Here is an 18510-nt window from a genome sequence, read left to right as displayed (position 1 = left end):
TCTTTGCATCCCTGGATTAAATTCATTCTTTTTTTCTTTTTTTTTTTGGGGGGGGGGCGCACTGGGGATTGAACCCAGAAGCATTCTACCTCCAAGCTACACTTTTTTAAAATTTTTTAATTGAAATAGAGTGTTACTAAGTTGTTGAGGGCCGAAGTTGTTGGCCATGAACCTGTGGTCCTCCTGTCTCAGCATCCCAGGTACCGGGATTACAGGTATGCTCTACCACGACCTGCTGTGAACAATTTCTTGAAGTATTGCAAAAAAGAAGAGTAGAAATTGAGGTCAGAAAGAGAAGGGTAACAGAGAGAGGGCTGTCTCCACTTTTACACATTTAAGGTGTGTGTGTGTGTGTGTGTGTGTGTGTGTGTGTGTGTGTGTGAGGGGGGGGGGGCTGGGGACTGAACTTGAACTCAGGGGCATTCTACCTTCAAGCCCCCCCCCCCAGCCTCATTTTATTTCTTATTTGGAAACAATTCATAAGGCTCTCCAGGTTAACGAGAGCCTTCCTACTTGCTGAGGCTGTCTTCAAACCTGCAGTCCTCTTGCCTCAGCCTCCCAAGTACTGGGATTACAGGGAGGCGCCCCCAGCCGCTCTCTTTCACCCATTTAAAATGGCGAAGCCAAAGGATCCTCACCAAGGTCTATGAGGCAAGGCACCGGGGTGAAGGAGGGCTGGTTTCTGTCTTGGAGCTAGAACGTCCCCCTGGAGAGCTCATGTAGTGACATGAAATACGCACGGGCGCTGGAGTAATCGCGAGGGTTGGTGATGCGGGCAGGTCTCAGGTGTGGCTGGAGGAGGTGTGCCTGGGGCGTGGCCTTGGGGACTCTGTCCCTCTCTCCCTTTTCTTGCACTCTTCCTGCTTCTGGCCGCCGTGACCTGAGCTCTGCAGATGTGACCCAGCCTAACATGGACTGAGCCCTCAGAACCGTAAGCCCCCAATAAAGTTCCCTTCTTCTATGCTGTGGTCATCTGGCATTTTGGGTCACAGCAGGAGAGTTGGCCGCCCATGTAACTGCGCTCCACTTGGTCAGGGCCTAGGTAGGGCGTCCACAGTTGAGGCGTTTCTCCAGGATAAGTCACCACCCCTGTGTTCCTATCTGTGGGGTAAAGATAAGACAGACAAAAGCCCTTTTCCACAGAGCTTATCACAGTCGCACTCCCCAGGAGGGACGCATAATCACCACAATGAGAAAGGTGCTGAAAAGGAGAAAGAAAGAAAAATATTGTGGTGGGATCATAAATCCTACTCCTTTGTCCACCTGAATTAAGGGATGACACTTCCCAGAATCCTACATGTGTGGAGCATTAGACAGCCCTAACAGTCACCAGAAGCGTTCGTTTCCCTTAGGCATTCTGACTTCCCCTCTGCACCTAGTGCTGGCCAGCGAGACTAGGACAGACACCTAGAAAACAAACATTTGCCCCTGCATTGTTAATATTCAGGCATCAGTTCCATCAATGACAAAATCCTGTTTCAAATTTTTAAAAAATGGGGATGGGGCATAGCTTGGAGGTAGAACACCCCCTGGTTTATTCCGCAGTACCACGGTAAATAAATAAACGAACAGGGAGGCAAGGAGAGGTAGGACTCAGAGAAGCGCGGCCTAGGCCCACACGACCCTGGGGGAGTCCCAGCCCCGGTGCCATCCCTGCTGCACCTTCACGCTCACCCCAAGGAGAAGCCAATGTCAGGACCTCAAGCGCTCCTGACACCATGACAGCTGTGCGATGTGTATGCTGGGGGAAGTACTGGATCGAATCCAAGGCATTCTGCCTCTGAGCTAACCTCCAGATTTTTTTTATTTTGAAGCAAGCTCGCTGAGTTGCTGAGATTGGCCTTGAAACAGCAATTCTCCTGTCTCAGCCTCCCGCGTACTGGGATTACGGGCACGCATCATCACACCTGGCTGGTGTGTGCTTTCTGATAAAGTTAAAAGGGTTTTGGAATGAAAATGCTTCTATTTGAAATTTTAAAATTTACCAGTTAAGCCAGGCATGGTGACGCACGCTTGTAATCCCCACACTTGGGAGGCGGAGACAGGAGGATCGCGCAGGTTCAAAGCCAGCCACGCTGGCTTAAGAGACCCTCTTTCCAAATACAAAGTATAAAAATAAGTCTGGGAGCATAGCCTGGAGGTAGAAGGGTTCCATTCCCAGTACCACCAAAAAAAAAAAAAAAAAAAAACCAGTTAGTATTCCAGTGGTATCAACACTGAATAGAAAAGCAACAGGCAGATCTGGTCTTAATAATATACTTTATTTAACTCGATATTTCCAAAATATAATTTCAACATATAATCATTATAAAAAGGCACTGAGATAGTTTACATTTTGTTCATGCTAAGTTCTCAAACCCGGGTGTGTATTTTACACTTTGTTTTTTATTTGGACGCCAAATGTGATTTGAACTATTTTGTATATATTTAGATTTCATAAAATGTACATTTGAAAGAGCAGATTCACATAACCAAGTCACTCCAAGCATTTTTTTCCCAGGAAATGAGTTGAGAATTGATGTGTTAATTTTTTTAATTAAAAGTTCAGCTCCTCGGGTGCAGGGCCACATTTGGAATGCCCGGAGCCGGGCAGGCCGAGGCTCTGCGCCTGGGCCCAGCCACCCTCGGGGAGCGGCTGTCGGCACGGCAGCACCGGGGCACACTACCTCCACTCTGACAAAGCCAAGGACTCCCTCTGTAGCTCCAACTGTCCACTGTTCTCAACATTTCATAGATTCCTACACTTTCTCAAAATATGCTATTTTCTGTAAACTTTAAGCTGTGTTCTTCTTTTTATTTCTTCTTCTTTTTTTTTTTTGTTATGTTTTGGTTTGATTCTGGGGATTTAGACCAGGGATAATTCTACCTCTGAGTTACATCCCAGCCCATTTTATTTTGAAGCATGTTTTGCTAAATTGCTGAGGCTGACCTCAAACCTGTAATCCTCTTTTCTCAGCCTCCTGGGATCGCAGGTGTGCACCACCTTCCCCATATTGCATTCAGATTTAATACTTATCTCGTACTTCCTTTTGGATTATGAGAGGTTTACTGTTAGGTGAATTCTAAAACAGCTCAGTCATGTGTCTTTCTGCAGTGCAAAAGTGACCTCATGTTAAACTGACCCCTAAAGAATAGTGAGAAGAAGGGCTGCAGCTAAATTTTAAAAAACAAGATGAAATATTCCTGAGGTTATTTACTTATATGAGATAATTCCTAAAATTCAGAAAGTGAAACTCTTTCCATGCCTGTTTTAGAAATAGCTCTCCAATTTATTTCATGATCTCATTGCAAGTTGCATTTAAACAGGAAAAGCTAAACCACTTCGCCACTAGACCTAACAACAGCTACGGACATTCTTACTCAGCTTCATGTGTGCGCCCCTCGATACGCTGACACCCAGTGATAACACAGGTGGTGGGTCAAACCTTCACCGCCAGTGGTGAGTACCTGGGTTCTCAAACGCCGACGCCAATACGGAGCGTGTTCCCCAGGGCAGGGGCTGCGCTCCCCTACATCCTGGCCCCCAGCCCCCGGGCTTGGTCCCTGAGCTCCATTTTTGCAATTGCTGAGAGGTGCACCTCGTCGGGCCCATCCGCTAAGCGCAGAGTTCGCATCAGAGCATACCTGAGAAAACAAAGGAACAGGGATGGCAGGAATTATCAAAGACGTTTGATCCCAGTACTGGGGAGGCGGAGACAGAGGACCGCAGGCTGGAGGCCAGACTCAGCAAAGGGCTGAAAGTGTCGCTTGAAGGTTGAATGCCTGAGGCTGGCTTCGAACCTGTGCGATCCTCCTGTCTCAGGAGATTATAAGCGTGCGCCACCACACTCAGCTTACCAAAATAAACAAATAAACAGAGTCACACTATAAATCTAGTCACACTGAGGCAGGAATAACAGAAAGAGTTACAACGGAACTGAAGGGAGTGGGTCACAGCGCCAACAAGATGCTACTTGAAAGTTCCCATCTTGAGAGGATCCAGGACGGCTGAATAGAGGCGCCCACGCTCGCTCCACAGCGAGCCAGAGCGACAGGCACTGGGCCAAGCAAAGGGGAAGCAGGAGCGAGCAGGAATGCTCTGATTTAGATCCAACAAGATAGGTTTTTCAGACAAAAACTGAAAAAGAAAAAATTATTATAAGATGATCAAGGTGTCAATTCAACAAGAAGCTCTCAGGTATAAAATCAACACAAAAGATTAAAGAAGGAAGAGCAGATTCTTGGAAATCGTAAACAAAACTGGCAATCTTTAGTTAAACTAACAACAACGACAAAAACGAGCGAGAGAAGACCCACATAAATAAAATTAGAGATGGAAAAGGAGACAGTAGAAAACAGAAATATGCAGGCTTATTAGTGATTATTGTAAAAAAACAAAAAAAAAAAACTAAAAAAACCTGTATATCAACCAGTTGCAGAACCTGGAAGAAATAGAAGCAAAATCTGGGCACATGTGACCTATCAAGGTGGACCGTGAGGACCTTGGAAACCGGAGTGGACAGAACCAAGTAATGAGGCTGAATCACCATGAAGGGTTCCCTAACAATGAAGAGCCCAGGGCCGACCTGATGATTTCACCGCTTCACTTTGTGTGTGTGTGTGTGTGTGTGTGTGTGTGTTACTGTGGGTGGGACTCAGGGACTTTTCTTTACTCCCAGACCTATTTTTTACTTTATTTGGAAACAGGGTCTCACTAAGTTGCTGACAGCCTCGCTAAGTAGCTGAGGCTGGCTTTGAACCTGTGCAGTCCTCCTAAGCGTGGGGATTATAAGCGTGCACCACCACGCCCAGCCTTCAGTGCTTTACTTTATCAAATTTGTAAAGAAGAACTCACAGTCATTTTTATCAAACTATTTCAAATAACTGAAAGACAAAGAACCCTTCTAAACTCATTCTATCAAGCCAGCATTGCCCAGTTCCCCAAACCAGACAAAGAAACAACAAGAAAAAATACCTATAGACCCTTATCCCTGATGGAAACAGATGTCACAACTCTCAAAAAATGCCAGCAAAGGAAAGTTCAACAGCAGTTGGAGAAACCATTCGCTGTGATCAGGCAGGTTCAATGCAGGAATTCAAGGATGGTTCAACACGTGCAAATCAATGAATGAAACACGTCACATCAACAGGATGAGGAGTAAAAGCAACACAGCGATCTTGACATACACTAGAAGTACTTGATACAACTCAGTATCCTCGAGGTTTTTTGATACAGAATGGCTGTACTTGCAAATAAAGGCTACCTATGACCAACCCGCAGCCCACATCATACTGAATGGGGAAGAGCTGAAATCATTCCCCGCAAGAAACAAACAAAAGGATGCTCACTCTCACCACTTACTCACTGTACTACTAGAACTTTCAGAATAATTGGGCAAGGGGAAAAAGAATGGGAGGGAGTTGTACGATTCTGTTTCTAGATAGGATTCCGTATGTATGTGATGCCTCCGTCAAAATGTCCAAGGTAATCAACTTAAAAAGGAGAGAAGGTTTATTTTGGTTGCTGGTTACAGAGATTTTAGTCTAGTTTTCCCAGTTGCCTGGGGCCTGTGGTGAGGCACTAGATCCTGGCGGAAGAGGACGCTCACCCCATGGCTCCCAGGAAGCAAAGGAGAAGGTGGTGCAGGCTCCCCATGCCCTTCAAGTTCACACCCTCACTGGCCTAAACTTCTCCCACCCCTGAGGAAGCCTGGGCTGAGATGCAGCAGGGAGATCACGCTGGGACAGGAAGGAGGGCAGGGGCACAGAGACAGGCCGAGCTGTGTCCTGGGACATCACCGCCCTCGCAGGGAAGCAGCAGCTGGGTTGCAGCAGCGTGTGCCTGCCAGTGACCACGAAACATCCAGATGCTTCTGTTAGGAGGCGAGACGGGGCACCCCATTCCCATCTGCCCGTCTCCACACAGTCAGTGTCCCCCTTTCTATCACATTAAAGGCAGTCTTAGAAGCAACTAACTTCTGTTTGTTTGATACTGGGGGTTGAACCCAGGGGCATTCTGCCTCTGAACTACATGGTTCATCTTTGGCTTTTTTTTTTTTTTTTTTCAGTCCTGGGCCCGGCTGGGATTGACATTTTTAAGTGGCGTCTACTCACATGTTGGCCAGAGGGAAGTCCTGGGAGACGCCCGCGCCGCCGCACACCTGGATGGCTCGGTCAATGATTCTGCAGACGGCCCGAGGGGCGGCCACTTTGATCATCGAGATCTATAGTGAAAAAAAGAATCCTCCTTTCTTAGACTAAGCATGAGAACCAGAGTGTGGTATAATCCCTATGTTCCCTCTGAAGTGAAGCAAAAAGTCTTTCCCACGCGCAAGCACCATCTCATCTTGGCTTTTGCTCCACAATGCAGTTAGTGACCGTATTTCAGTCTATACGGACCTTTTAGAAAAGAGATCTCTTCCAAGTCACATTCTCTCCATTTATTTATAATTTGCCTGGTCTCCAAATGGATTTCAGGAAGGTCATAAATCACATGCATTGTGTTGGGAATCACAGAGTTCAAGGGTCCAGGCTCCACTAGTCAGTTTTCTCTTAGAATTTTATGTGTTTTAGAATTAAAGGACCATATATAATCCCTTATGGGCTAAATTCCATGTAAGTCAGATACAAAAGGCTGAAAGGCACATTTTTTTTCTTTTTTATTATTTTTTCTCTGTGTGTGCATGTGTATGGTACTGGGGGTTTAATCCAGGGACATTCTACCTCTGAGCTACACACCCAGCCATTTCAATTTTTTTGTTTTGAAACAGAATCTTGCTAAGTTTCTGAGAATCCCACTAAGTTGCTGAGGCTGACCTCAGATCTGCAATCCTCCTGTCTCAGACTCCCAAGTACTGGGATTCCAGGCAGCAGTAGTACCATGCCTGGCTTAAGAAGCCCCTTTCCTTAAATATTGCCTAGGTGGTAGAATTGACCTGGGTAACACTTCATTAGAACCCTGGGCCAGCAGGAGGTTAGACATCTGTTCGTGATCACAAGACTAGCAGCAAGAGGCCTCGTGGGTACTATCAGTTCCAAGACTCTGCAAAGCCTAGGACTTCCCCAAACATGGATTCTGCAGATTGAGAATGCTAAAGATACTGTGCATCCTAAAAATACTTTCCTAAGACGGCCAGGGGGAGGGAAACTAGCAAGGGACAGACGTTTTCATCTTTGAACCAAAATCACTTGGGGGCTTCCAATACTCAGAGAGCCACCGTGGCTGCCGTAGAAGCTGAAAGGCCGCTGTGGGAGGGACAGGGGAGGCTCACCTCCTTCCTCGCCCCAGCACTGCCCAGCGTGTCTATGCTGTGGGCAGCCTTCAGGGTCAGCAGGCGGATCTGCTCGATGGTGATGCGGCTTTCAGCGATCCAGTGAGCCACAACCTCCTGCAGAGACACGGGAAGGAGGTGAGCGCGTGTCTGAGGTCCACGCGTGGCGCGGCCTTGCGCCCTGGTGGGAACACCTGCCAGGCCGAAGACTCTCCGCACGTCTTCGTCTCTGTGTTTTGAAGTGAAAGAGTTGATTTGCTCCATATATGGCGGCCTAGCCGTGTACCTACGGGATGCTGGGTAAAACTGAGAACTCAGAAATAAACTTCATTTGTTCCCAAACATCTTGACGTGGGGTATCTTTGTGACTGGGGTCGCGATGGCTGAGCTGAGCGACCGTCCGCGTCCTTGGCTCTCATGAATGCTCGTCTGCTGCTGTTGAAAGCCGACTAGAGGTGAGGGGCTGGACCTGGGCGCAGTCAAACTAAGTAATCCCCAGTGCGCTCGCCGGGCGGGGCCCAGCAGCATTCCTTTACTGTCATTATTGTTCACTGAATTAAAATGACCTTTTCCTCTGGCGGACAGTTCTGTGAGTTGAACACACGTAGAGACTGGCGAAACCACAATGGGGTATAGAATAGCTTCACCCCCCAAACCTCCTCAGTGACCCCGTTTTAGCCATCCACCTACAACCTGGGAGTAGCCTCTGATAGGCTGGCACTATAGCTTGCCTTTTCAGAGCCCAGGAGCATCCATCGTACTCTCAGCGGGGTCTCCGCAGCCCCTAGTTCTGCTGGAGAGCGCCGGATGGATAAAACAGCGCTCTGGGAAACTGCCACATTTGTTCCCTAAGAGTGAACTTTGAGCTGGCTCCTGGCGTGATTCAGAAGGCAGTGGAAGGGTTCTCCAAATCAGGGAAATGGAATGTTATTTTCACAGATTGGAAAGAAATTGCTGGCCCAGAATTTTATTTATGGCGTGTGTACACATCTCTTTTTGCTTCTGCCAGAACCTTTTATTTATGCCAGATAGGAGTTTCCCGGGGAGAGAGGCATGTTTTTAATGCCCCAGGAATGCTCTGCAAGATATATTAGCTTTTAAAAGCAGGAGAGAAATTTCTGTTCACTCAAAAGCGGCACTTGGGTGGAGTGCTGGGGGGGGGGGCTCTCTGCCACCCTTCCCGTGTCCCCCCTTTGCCCTGCTCCAGGGCTTGTAAGTCAGCAGGAAAGGAGAAAAGGGGAGCCCTGTGCTTGGCACCGCGGGCAGCCCCGCAGTCCCAAGGGTCACGCCGCCTCCCCTGCACTCCTAAAGCACCATCGACAGGGGGCCCTCTCCTGCCCGCTGCCCAGGGGGCCCACAGCCTCTCCCAGGCAGGGGGGCAGCTGCTTCAAAAGGACAACGCCGCTGCCTCGGTGCCCCCAGCAGACGAATGGATGATGAAAACGTGGCGTGCACACGTGGACTTCTACTCAGCCTTTACAGGGAGATGGGTGGGACTAGAGACTACCAAGCGACCCGACACAGCCGCAGACAGCGAAGGGTCGATGTCTCCTCATATGTGGAAGCTAGGGAGAAAATGGGGAACAAGTGCACTAGGGATAAATGAGGAGCGAGAGCAGGCGAGGATGGAGGAGGGAGACGGGGGAGGCCAAGGGGCCAGCTCAAATAATGCCACGTCCGTAGGGGAAGGAGCGGCCGGGTCCGCGGGGAAACACCGGGCCTGTGTGCGCGTGTCTGAATCACTTTGAACTTCACCAGGACGCAGCATCCTAATGCACCGATAAAAGCATTTTTAAAAGAGGAGGGAAAAAGGAATGATGATAATCTCGTGAGCACAGACTTCACAAAATATCAGCCCCGGTAACCGCCACTGGTTTCTCCGCTCCCTCCTTCCCACTCCTCACCTTGCCGCCATCGCGGTTATTAATCGCAGCATAAGAAAGTACCGCAGCGGAGCGGTGGCGCGCGCCTGCGCTCCCAGCACTTGGGAGGCTGAGGTAGGAAGGTCCCAGGTGGGCGGCCAGCTACTGAGGGAGGCCTTCTGCAATTTAGTGAGACCCTGTTTCCAAATAGAGAATAAAAACCGGGGCTGGGGTGTAGCTCAGAGGTAGAATGCCCCTGGGTTCAATCTCAAGCATGGCGAAAGAGAAAGAAAGGAAGGAAGGAAGGAAGGAAGGAGGGAAGGAAGGAAGAAAGAAAGAATCTACCACTTTTAGTACTAACACTGACTATGTTATACTTCACAAAAACTCAAAACAGAGCCTATAAGGATGTAGGTAAAATGTATACCGCAAACATTTGTAAGATGGTCATAAACGTAGTTTGCGAGGGGATTGACGTACTATACATACTTGTCTCGCACGCAGATACAGTTCTCTCAATACAAGTTTGACCTAACAGCATGTTGGCAATATTACATTTTTAAGTATTTAATAATCCTCTTTTCTTGGTTCTTTAGAAATTAGAAGGGTTTGGTGTTGGAGGGGCTCGGTGATTGAGCTATCCCACCTTCTATGAAAAGCTTTCCCATGGAATCTACAATGATGTTTCCTTTGCTTTTCATTTTTATACTTATCCACCAAGGTTGAATATTTCTCACATGTATCCACAGTTACAGTGATTTCTGAACAACAGGCTCAATAGTATCTAATTTGTAGGTGAAAACTGAAAATATAACGAATGTCCCATGAAACCTTGGGACCACTTCTATGTGTCATGTCTCTCTCCAGTGACAGGGAACTGACTTCCTCCTGAAGCGGTTCATTCGTGTGTGTGTGTGTGTGTGTGCGTGTGTGCGTGTGTGCGTGTGTGTGTGCGCACGTGCGCGTGTTACTAGGGATTGAACCCAGGAGCATTCTACTTCTGAGCTATACCCAGCCCTATTTTTATTCCCTGTTTGTGGAGCAGGCTCTCCTGCTCTGTTGCTGAGGCTGACCTCGAACCTGCAATCCTCCTGCCTCAGCCTCCCAAGCACCAGTATTGGCACGCGCCACCACATCAGCCAGATCATTCCATTTTTAAATCTACTGATCACGCTCTCTGCGTTAGCTGTCCCTTGAGTGAACTTGGGGCTGTTTTCCCATATCTTGAAACTTATCTGACCTGATTCAGAAAACCAGAGGCCGAGGCGAGGCCTCCTGGTGTCCCAGGGCGCTCTAATGTCCCCGAGGGTCTAGGGGACGCGAGTGCGAGGAGCCAAAGCTCCTGTCCACACTGTGTGCTCAGGTGCGAGTGGTGCTGGGAGCGAGCTCATCATTCTCAAAGATGACTACGTCTCAGACCACACGCGATCGCTTGAGAACGCTCCCTCGCTGGCGGTGTTGTCAGCACCTGAGCTTAGCGCAGCGGACAGGCTGCAGTAAGTCGAGTGCGTATCAGCCTTACGTGCTCGTACAGCTTCTTCCCGAAGGCCTTCCTCTGCGCCGCGCGCTCGCACAGGACCTGCAGCGCCCGCTCCGCCATGCCCACGGCCCTCATGCAGTGGTGGATGCGGCCGGGGCCAAGGCGGCCTTGGGAAATTTCAAAGCCCCTGCCTTCCCCTGTGAGAGAGAAAGGAGAGCGTGAAAGTGGCCCAGCCGCTCCTCTGGCTCGTAAACAGACCTCGGGAGAGGGCACTCTGCCTGCAGTTAAGGCGTCTGGTGATTAAGAAGCCAGTTCTAGAGTAAGACTCAAACTTTGGATTTCTGTGGTTGTTAAAACCACCGTCAGTAAACTCCTCCATCAAAGTCTAGAGCTTACTTTGAGTCCTTACTATGCGTCAGCTACTTTATTAGGGCATCAATAGTTCAGACCCTGCCTAGGAATTCAGAAGCCAGAGGAAGGGGCCAGCGTGCGGCTGGGGAGGACACGGGGAGGGCTCGCTGCCAGCTGTATGTCCCTTCCAGATTTAGAACTGAAAATACAAACGTACAGTCGTGAAGAACAGAGTTTCCAAACTTCGCTCACCTAGTATTAGGTTGGCGGCAGGAACTCTCACTTGGTCGAAATGGATCTCAAAATGTCCTCCGTGTAAACTATCTGCAAAGAGAAAAAGAAATTTTGAAGAGAAAAAGCAAGTTGACCGAGGAGAGTCATATATGATTATCTGCTGAAAGCTAATTACTCAAAGTAGGATTTCAAAGATCTACCTGCTGGGTAGGTCTTAGCCCTGGTCCCCCAACACCCAGCAAAACTCATCAGCCGTTCAAGTTAGAAGAAATTCTGCACGTGCTTGAGTCATGCTTTAATCCAGAGGTTTTCTTTTTCAAGGTATTGGGAACTGAACCCTGGGGCTTTCTACCTCTGAGCTACACCCTCAGCCCTATTTTGAAACAGGGTCTTACTATGTTGTGGAGGTCCTCACTAAGTAGCTGAGGCTGGCCATGAACTTGAGATCCTTCTAAGTACCTCAGCCTCCTAAGTACTGGAATTACAAGTGTGAGTCACCACGCCCAGCTCCAATCCAGAGATTTTCTAATTCAGTCTCTGAATTTGCGGAACTCTGGAAAAGAAAGACTGGAATCCATTACAATTATAAGAGGTTTTTTTTTTTTTTTTGACACTGGGGATTGAACCAGGAGCATTCTACCTCTGAGCTACACTCCCAACCCTATTTAATTTTTACCTTGAAACAGGGTCTAAGTTGCTGAGGCTGGCCTTGACCTGCTATCTTCCCTTCTTAGCCTCCCAAGTCCTGGGACTAACAGCATGCAACATCATGCCTGATTAAATCTATTTTATTATTGTTTTGTCTTTCTCTATATATGGAATTCAAAAGAAAAGTTTTGCTTGAAAAGAAGAAAAAAGACAATGTTTAAAAACTTGAAAGTTGACTTCCGGGAAGATGGCGACCGAGAAAAGCAGGGCTTAAGAGCCCCGCTAACAACAAATATCCATTACCACAAAATCAGCGCCTTTCAAAGCCAGAAAACAACATCACCAGAGAAACAAAAAAAATCACCAGGCTCCAGAGAGAAAGCGGACTGAGAACAGAGCCACAGAGGAGATCCTCACGCCCGAGGACGCGGCAGACGCGGCAGCAGCGCCATACTGCCGGCAAATTCACGGAACGGCCACGGCAAGCCGAGGGGAGCCGCTGCGGAACAGCCAGGCGGGATTTCTCGGTGCAGAGGACATCTAAAGCTCCCAGTGTCTGAGCTCAGCACACGCTGCAGGGATTCAGAGTGGAAATCAAAACCAAAAAAAAAAAAAAAAAAAAACACCAGCCCAACAGCCGAGGGCGTGGCAGCGGCGCCATATTGCCACCGGCGGCAGCAGCACCGAATTCACTACAGCTACATCTGCGTACTCAAGAACAGTGAGTCAAATTGCGGGCCACAGAGGAGAAATCCCAGTACTGTACTCACTAGGACTTGACCCAGTGGGAGGGGGGCGGTGGCAGTGATATCACACCATAGGAGAACGTGCAACCTGGCACCCCCCACGGTCTAAAGCAGCCTCTATCGACTCTCTGGGTCGGAGACTCTGTGATACAACCCAGTAAAGGAGTAGTGGGGTCTGAGATACAACAGACTCGAGATCCAGAGCACCTTAAGTGAAGTCATAGTGACCCAAGGGAAGAACCCAGAGAAGGCACAAACTTCCGAAATCATGGGAAAGAGGAATAATACTGGAGCAATGAATGCTCACAACCCCACAACATCAGAACCCGATAAAACAGAAAATCAGAGATTTCTAGAAGATCAAATCAGGAAAATAACTGTAGAAATAATAGAGGTGCTTCGAAAAGAACTCAGAGAGAGCCAAAAAGAGATAAAGGATGCAATTAATGAAGTAAAGGCCTCAATTCAAAGCACAAACAACCGATTAGACCACATGGAGAACAGAATCTCGCTCTTAGAAGATGATCATTCCAAAAATGAACGCATAGTTTCTAATCTAGGAAAAAATATCCGACAGCAGGAATCTGATATTGAAGAAATATGGGCCCATTTTAAGAGAGCTAACCTAAGAATAATTGGAATAGAGGAGGGAAAAGAAAGTGAAACCAAAGGGATCAACAATCTCTTCAAGGAAGTAATAGCAGAAAATTTTCCAGACATAGAGCAAGAGGTCGATACGCAGGTCCAGGAAACTTATAGAACTCCCTTTAGACAGGATCGGAGAAGAGGATCCCCACGCCACATAATTGTCAAAATGACCAATGTGGAAGCCAAGCAGAGAATCTTAAAGGCAACAAAAGCAAAGGGCCAAGTGACATTCAGAGGCAAACCAATTAGAATCACTCCAGACTTCCCAAACCAAGTTATGAGAGCCAGAAGGGCTTGGAGTAACATATTCCCAATTTTGAAAGAAAACAACTTGCAGCCAAAAATTTCCTACCCAGCAAAACTTTCTATCAAATTAGATGGAGAAATAAGAAGCTTCCATGACAAACAGAAACTGAAGGAATTTATGTCTTCAAAACCAGCACTAGAGAAAATACTCAAAGAGATTAACTACAAAGAAGAAATGGGTAACACACATCAGAACTAGAGAAACAAGATTTTCCATCCAACAGACAACTAAGATTGGTTATCTGTGGAGATTCATTATTTATGTTAGTCTTTTACCTATCTCTAAAGGGTATTGTTGCCTTTATTGTTGTTAATTTTTAGGATTTCTAGTTGGAATATTAATATACCTTCAGATATAGCAATTGGAAATATTTTATCCCATTCTATTAGTAACTGTTAACTCTGTTTACATTGTCTTTGGATATACAATATGTTTTTTATTTTTTAGGGAGTTTGTATACTCTTCTGTTGCCTGTGCCATTGAAATCATAACCAAGAAATCACTGCCAATTTCATTGTTGTGAGGTTTTATGACCCAGATTTTCTCCTAAAAGTTTATAGTCTTAAGATTTATATTTAGGTCTTTTATCTATTTTGAGTTAATGTTTGTATATGGTGTTAGGTAAGGGTCCAATTTTATTCTTTTTCATGTAATTATTATTTTTCAACAATATTTAGTTAAAAGATTAGTATTTCCTCCACCAAATGTTCGTGGAAACCTTGTCAAAAATAATTTGACAATATATGCAAGAATTGATCTCTAGGCTTTTATTTAACTCCAGTGGTTTATATATCTGCCTTTAGAATAGTACTACACTGTTTCAATTGTTGTAGCTTTATATGATTTGAAATCAGAAAATATATATCTTCTAGCTTTGTTCTTTTTCAAGATCGATGTGGGTACCTAGAGTCCATATTCCATATTAGGATAGATTTTTTTTTCTGAAAAATAAATATATAAATATATGATAGTTTCACCTAAAAAATAGAAAAAAATAGATTCTCTGGTAAGAAAGAAAGCAAAAAGAAATATTGAAATGTTATCTTTAAGTCATCAAAAGCTTGGTATCAGACAAATGAAACTGTTATGTGAGATTATCATTTTTAATTTTGGATAAATTGCTATAATACTAGATGTCAACTACTAAGCCAAGCATAGGAGGGGGGGATAGGGAGAGAACGGGGTGGGGATCGGGTAGGGGCTGACTGGGCGATGTGTGCATGTATGTCTACAAAAGTTTGTATCCCACTATGATGTATGAATACAGTGCACCAATTAAAATAAATATGAAAAAAAAAACTTGAAAGTTATTTAATCATTGTAGAAGAAATGCTCAAGATGCAAAGGCTGTGCTAAACAGGACGGAGCAAGCTCTGCATTAAAATAGCAACACAGACCGGACCTTCATGAGCCAGGGGGTCCACTGCTGAGCGCCAGCCCAACCCGGGCCTTACTTATCTACGTACTTATTTTACAGTACTGGGAATTGAACCCAGGGGCATTCTACCTCTGAGCTACACCCCCAGCCCTATTTTTTCTTCTTTATTTTGAAACAGGGTCTCACTAAATTGCAGAGGGCCTCACTTAGTACCTGAGGCTGGCTGTGAACCTGTGACCCTCCTGTCTCAGCCTCCTGAGCACTGGGGGCGCAGGTGGGCGTCACCACACCCCACTTGTGTTTGCTTCTTGCAAATGCCAGCCTCTGACTCGTGAGACCAGCGCACATCCACGCCTTTGTCTCTAGGTCACCCTCCTCCCCCCAGGTTCTAGAACAGTCTTATGCTAACTCCACACCCTTTTCCCGTCAGAGGAGGCTCCAATAATCAACCTTCTCCACGCTGTTTCTTTTGGCCTTGGACACATGGAGTTGGAGACATGCTGGTAAATTTTCCATGGTGAGAATTCAGAAGTCGGCTCTGCAACGGAGTATTAGGACCTAACATTTTCTTATTTTATCTGTACTGAGAATTGAACCCAGCGGCACTCTACTTACAAGCTACACTCCCACCCCCTTTTATTTTTTATTTGAAACAGGCCTTGCCAAGTTGCTGAGGCTCTTGGTAAGCTGCCGAGGCTGGCTTTGAACCTGAGATCCTCCTGCCTCAGCCTCACAGGCACTGGGATTCCAGGCGTCACCATCACACCCAGTGGTAACCCAGAATTTGCGTTCATCGGTGGTATCCCTCATGCTCTTTCTCTGCAACCCAACCACTTCCTACGTGCACACGTACGTGCAGTTTGCTCCGGTGAGCTTGACTGTCCACCTTGCCCCTTGGCTTAACCCGCAGGTACATCCTACGGCTGCGTCCTACAGAAGGTTGTGTTGTCAAACATTCTGCAACGTTCCACGGCTCGTATCCGCTCCTCGCACACATCCGTTAGTCTCACTCAACGACAGGGAGCGCGTCAGACCCGTCGTAGAACTTGAATGAAGCTCAGCCAGCCCTTGCACAGCACCCACTCCCTGCTACCACGGTGCTTGACTCAGTCGCTTCCATGGTTAGAGTTACAGCCCGTCTCCTCCTCCAGCCAGTAGCCTCCACCAGGGCAGGATATTAGTCTATGATGATCACAAATGTACTTTAAGCACCTAGAACCTCACTCAGCACTCAATACATTCGTGCTGAGTGGGTGACCTCACTAACCAGAGCGGGTACCGCGGACACATGCCCAGGACGGTGGCAGGAAGCGAAAGTAGCCTTGCTTCTTGGAAAGTGTACTCAAGAGCCAAGGGAAGGAAGAGTTTTGCACTCAAGTAAAATCTTAACTCACTGTGTATTAACAGCTCTTATAGGGGGCTACTTTGCTTTACTGTACCTATATCTATTTCACTAATTCCGCCTCGCTGAGCAAAGGAGAGAAGACTGGCAATTTAGAGCTGTTGTTCTTTGAATAAAGCCGCCCTTTCCCAAACACTAAACAGACGTGTACACCCTCCACTGCTTCTTGATAGTGTCTCTGTCCTGAGTCCCACTGGCCTATTTATACTGTTGTCAGGGCAACAGGGATTTCTAAGACTGCACTGAGATGCTATCTCTTCCCTCCCACGTTACTGCAGGTTCTAGTCTTCCTGCTTGGCGGTACGTGGACACGTTGACTGAGTACTTACCTCGGTAGCCAAAAACTGACAAAGGCCGTATTATTTTTACTCCGGGTGTGTCGATTGGAACAAGAACCATGCTGTGTTGTTTGTGTCTAGTCGAAAGAAAAACAGTGTTAGAAAAGCCTGCTTAGAGGAAAACCGAAAGGAAGGCAGTGCAGATGTGAAGCCGTCTCTTGTTCTTGTGCTCCCCCAAGCAGCGGGGCTGGGACTGGAGGCGTGTAGGACACGCACACCCAGCACAGCCACACACAGGCCCAGGGCTGCCGCAGACACGGTGGTGTGCACGTCGGCGAGGCTGCTTGGCTGAGGCTGGTCATGGCTTGGATCTTCCACGTCCCCAAAGGCTCATGTGCTGCAGGCACGGGCCCCAGAGGACATGATGGAGACATGAGGCAGTGAGACCTGGTGGGGAAGAGGGCCCCTGGGGTGTGGCCTGGAAGGGCACAGGGGACCCTTCCTCGTCTCTGCTTCCCATGCACCATGAGGTGAGCGCAGCCACTGTGTTCCACCACGTGATCCTTGCCATGACTCCGCCTCACCACGGGCCCCAGGAGTGGGGCCACGCGACCGTGGACAGGCCTCTGAAACCCTGAGCCTAAGGAACCGTTCCTCCTTGATATGGATTCCGCTCAGGTATTTTGTCACAGCATTGGAAAGCTTATGAACACATGAGTGTGTGTGTGTGTGTGTGTGTGTGTGTGTGTGTGTGTGTGTGTTTTACTGGGGATTGAACCCAGGAGAATTCAACCACCAAGTCACAGCCCTAGTCTTTTTTACTTTTTTGAAACAAGGCCTCACTAGGGTGCTGAGAGTCCTGCTGAGTTCCTGAGGCTGTCCCCAAACCTGCGATCCTCCTGTCTCAGCTTCCCAACACTGGGATTATAAGCGTGCACCAGCACGCCCAGCAACACAGGCCTCAGTGCTCACCAATGGTAAACAGGGAACGTACATAGAAAATCAAGCACTCCTGGACTGTTGCCTGTGAGCTAAACAGCAAGTCACTTCACTGTTACAGTCAGTTCTGAAAAATCTTATGTCTAGTTATCTGATCCAAATCCCTTTGAGGAGTAACTTTCTAATGCCTGAAATTCCACAGTGACCGATGAATAGTGATACTTCCCCAAATGTTTTCCAAATATATCCTTTAGAAAAATGCTTACATATAACATTGAATCTTATGTTTTATATTTTTCTGGTTTGTGGGCCCAAGTGGCACATTTTAAGTAAATAGACTGATTTTATTGCTACACAGATTTTTCTTTGTGGAATTTTATTTCTCTTTATTGGATTGCTTTATTACCTGGATGCAGAAGTACTTTTAGTTCTTCCCAAAACAATGGCAATTTTGCACTTGGGATTCCCAGCTCCTAAAACCAAGGAGAAATACGTTATAAGAGGAAAATGCTTGTTTGACATTTTGCTCTGAACATTTTTCCCCCAGCCCTATTTTTTATTCTTCATTTTGAAACAGGGTCTCACTAAGTTGCTGGGGCTGGCTGTGAACCTGTGATTCTCCTGTCCCCGCCTCCCAAGTACGGGGATCACAAGTGTGCGCCATCATGCTGGGCTACCCCAAAGTTTCTAATCCTTCCAAGTTATCTCTGGAAAATAAATAAATAAAAATGGAGAAAAATCGTCCATTCATTAAAATAATAATGCTCTCACAAGGCTGCATGTCACCCAAGAAAAACGTTCAGACAAGCTCAAGGCTGCCGTCTGTGCTCTATCAATGAACACTTTGCACAGAAACAACCAGAAGTCAGAGAAGTGAGAGCCAGCCGCAGCCCTTCAGCCAGGACAGCTGTCCCTGCATACCGCCCACCGGAGCTGCCCAAACTCCGAGGTCAGACATTACTGTATGCCACATACAGTATGAATTCT

General features: G+C 47.1%; 1 protein-coding gene across 1 annotated transcript in view; it reads right to left on the bottom strand.

Moving 5' to 3' along the window:
- Window positions 1–3509: 3509 nt before the first annotated feature.
- ACAD11 (acyl-CoA dehydrogenase family member 11) overlaps window positions 3510–18510 on the bottom strand; it is a gene marked incomplete at both ends in the record, with an annotated part of 65745 nt that continues 50744 nt past the window's right edge. Inside the window, 7 exons of the mRNA XM_080695555.1 lie at window positions 3510–3624; window positions 6094–6203; window positions 7251–7367; window positions 10635–10789; window positions 11196–11267; window positions 16636–16721; window positions 17930–17996. Coding sequence (XP_080551681.1) covers window positions 3510–3624; window positions 6094–6203; window positions 7251–7367; window positions 10635–10789; window positions 11196–11267; window positions 16636–16721; window positions 17930–17996 — 722 coding nt within the window. The remainder of the gene's footprint in view (window positions 3625–6093; window positions 6204–7250; window positions 7368–10634; window positions 10790–11195; window positions 11268–16635; window positions 16722–17929; window positions 17997–18510) is intronic.

Source organism: Muscardinus avellanarius (assembly GCF_963383645.1).
Source record: "Muscardinus avellanarius genome assembly, chromosome: 5".
In the NCBI taxonomy this organism is placed as follows: Eukaryota; Metazoa; Chordata; class Mammalia; order Rodentia; family Gliridae; genus Muscardinus; species Muscardinus avellanarius.
This window is presented reverse-complemented; position numbering and strand designations above follow the sequence as displayed.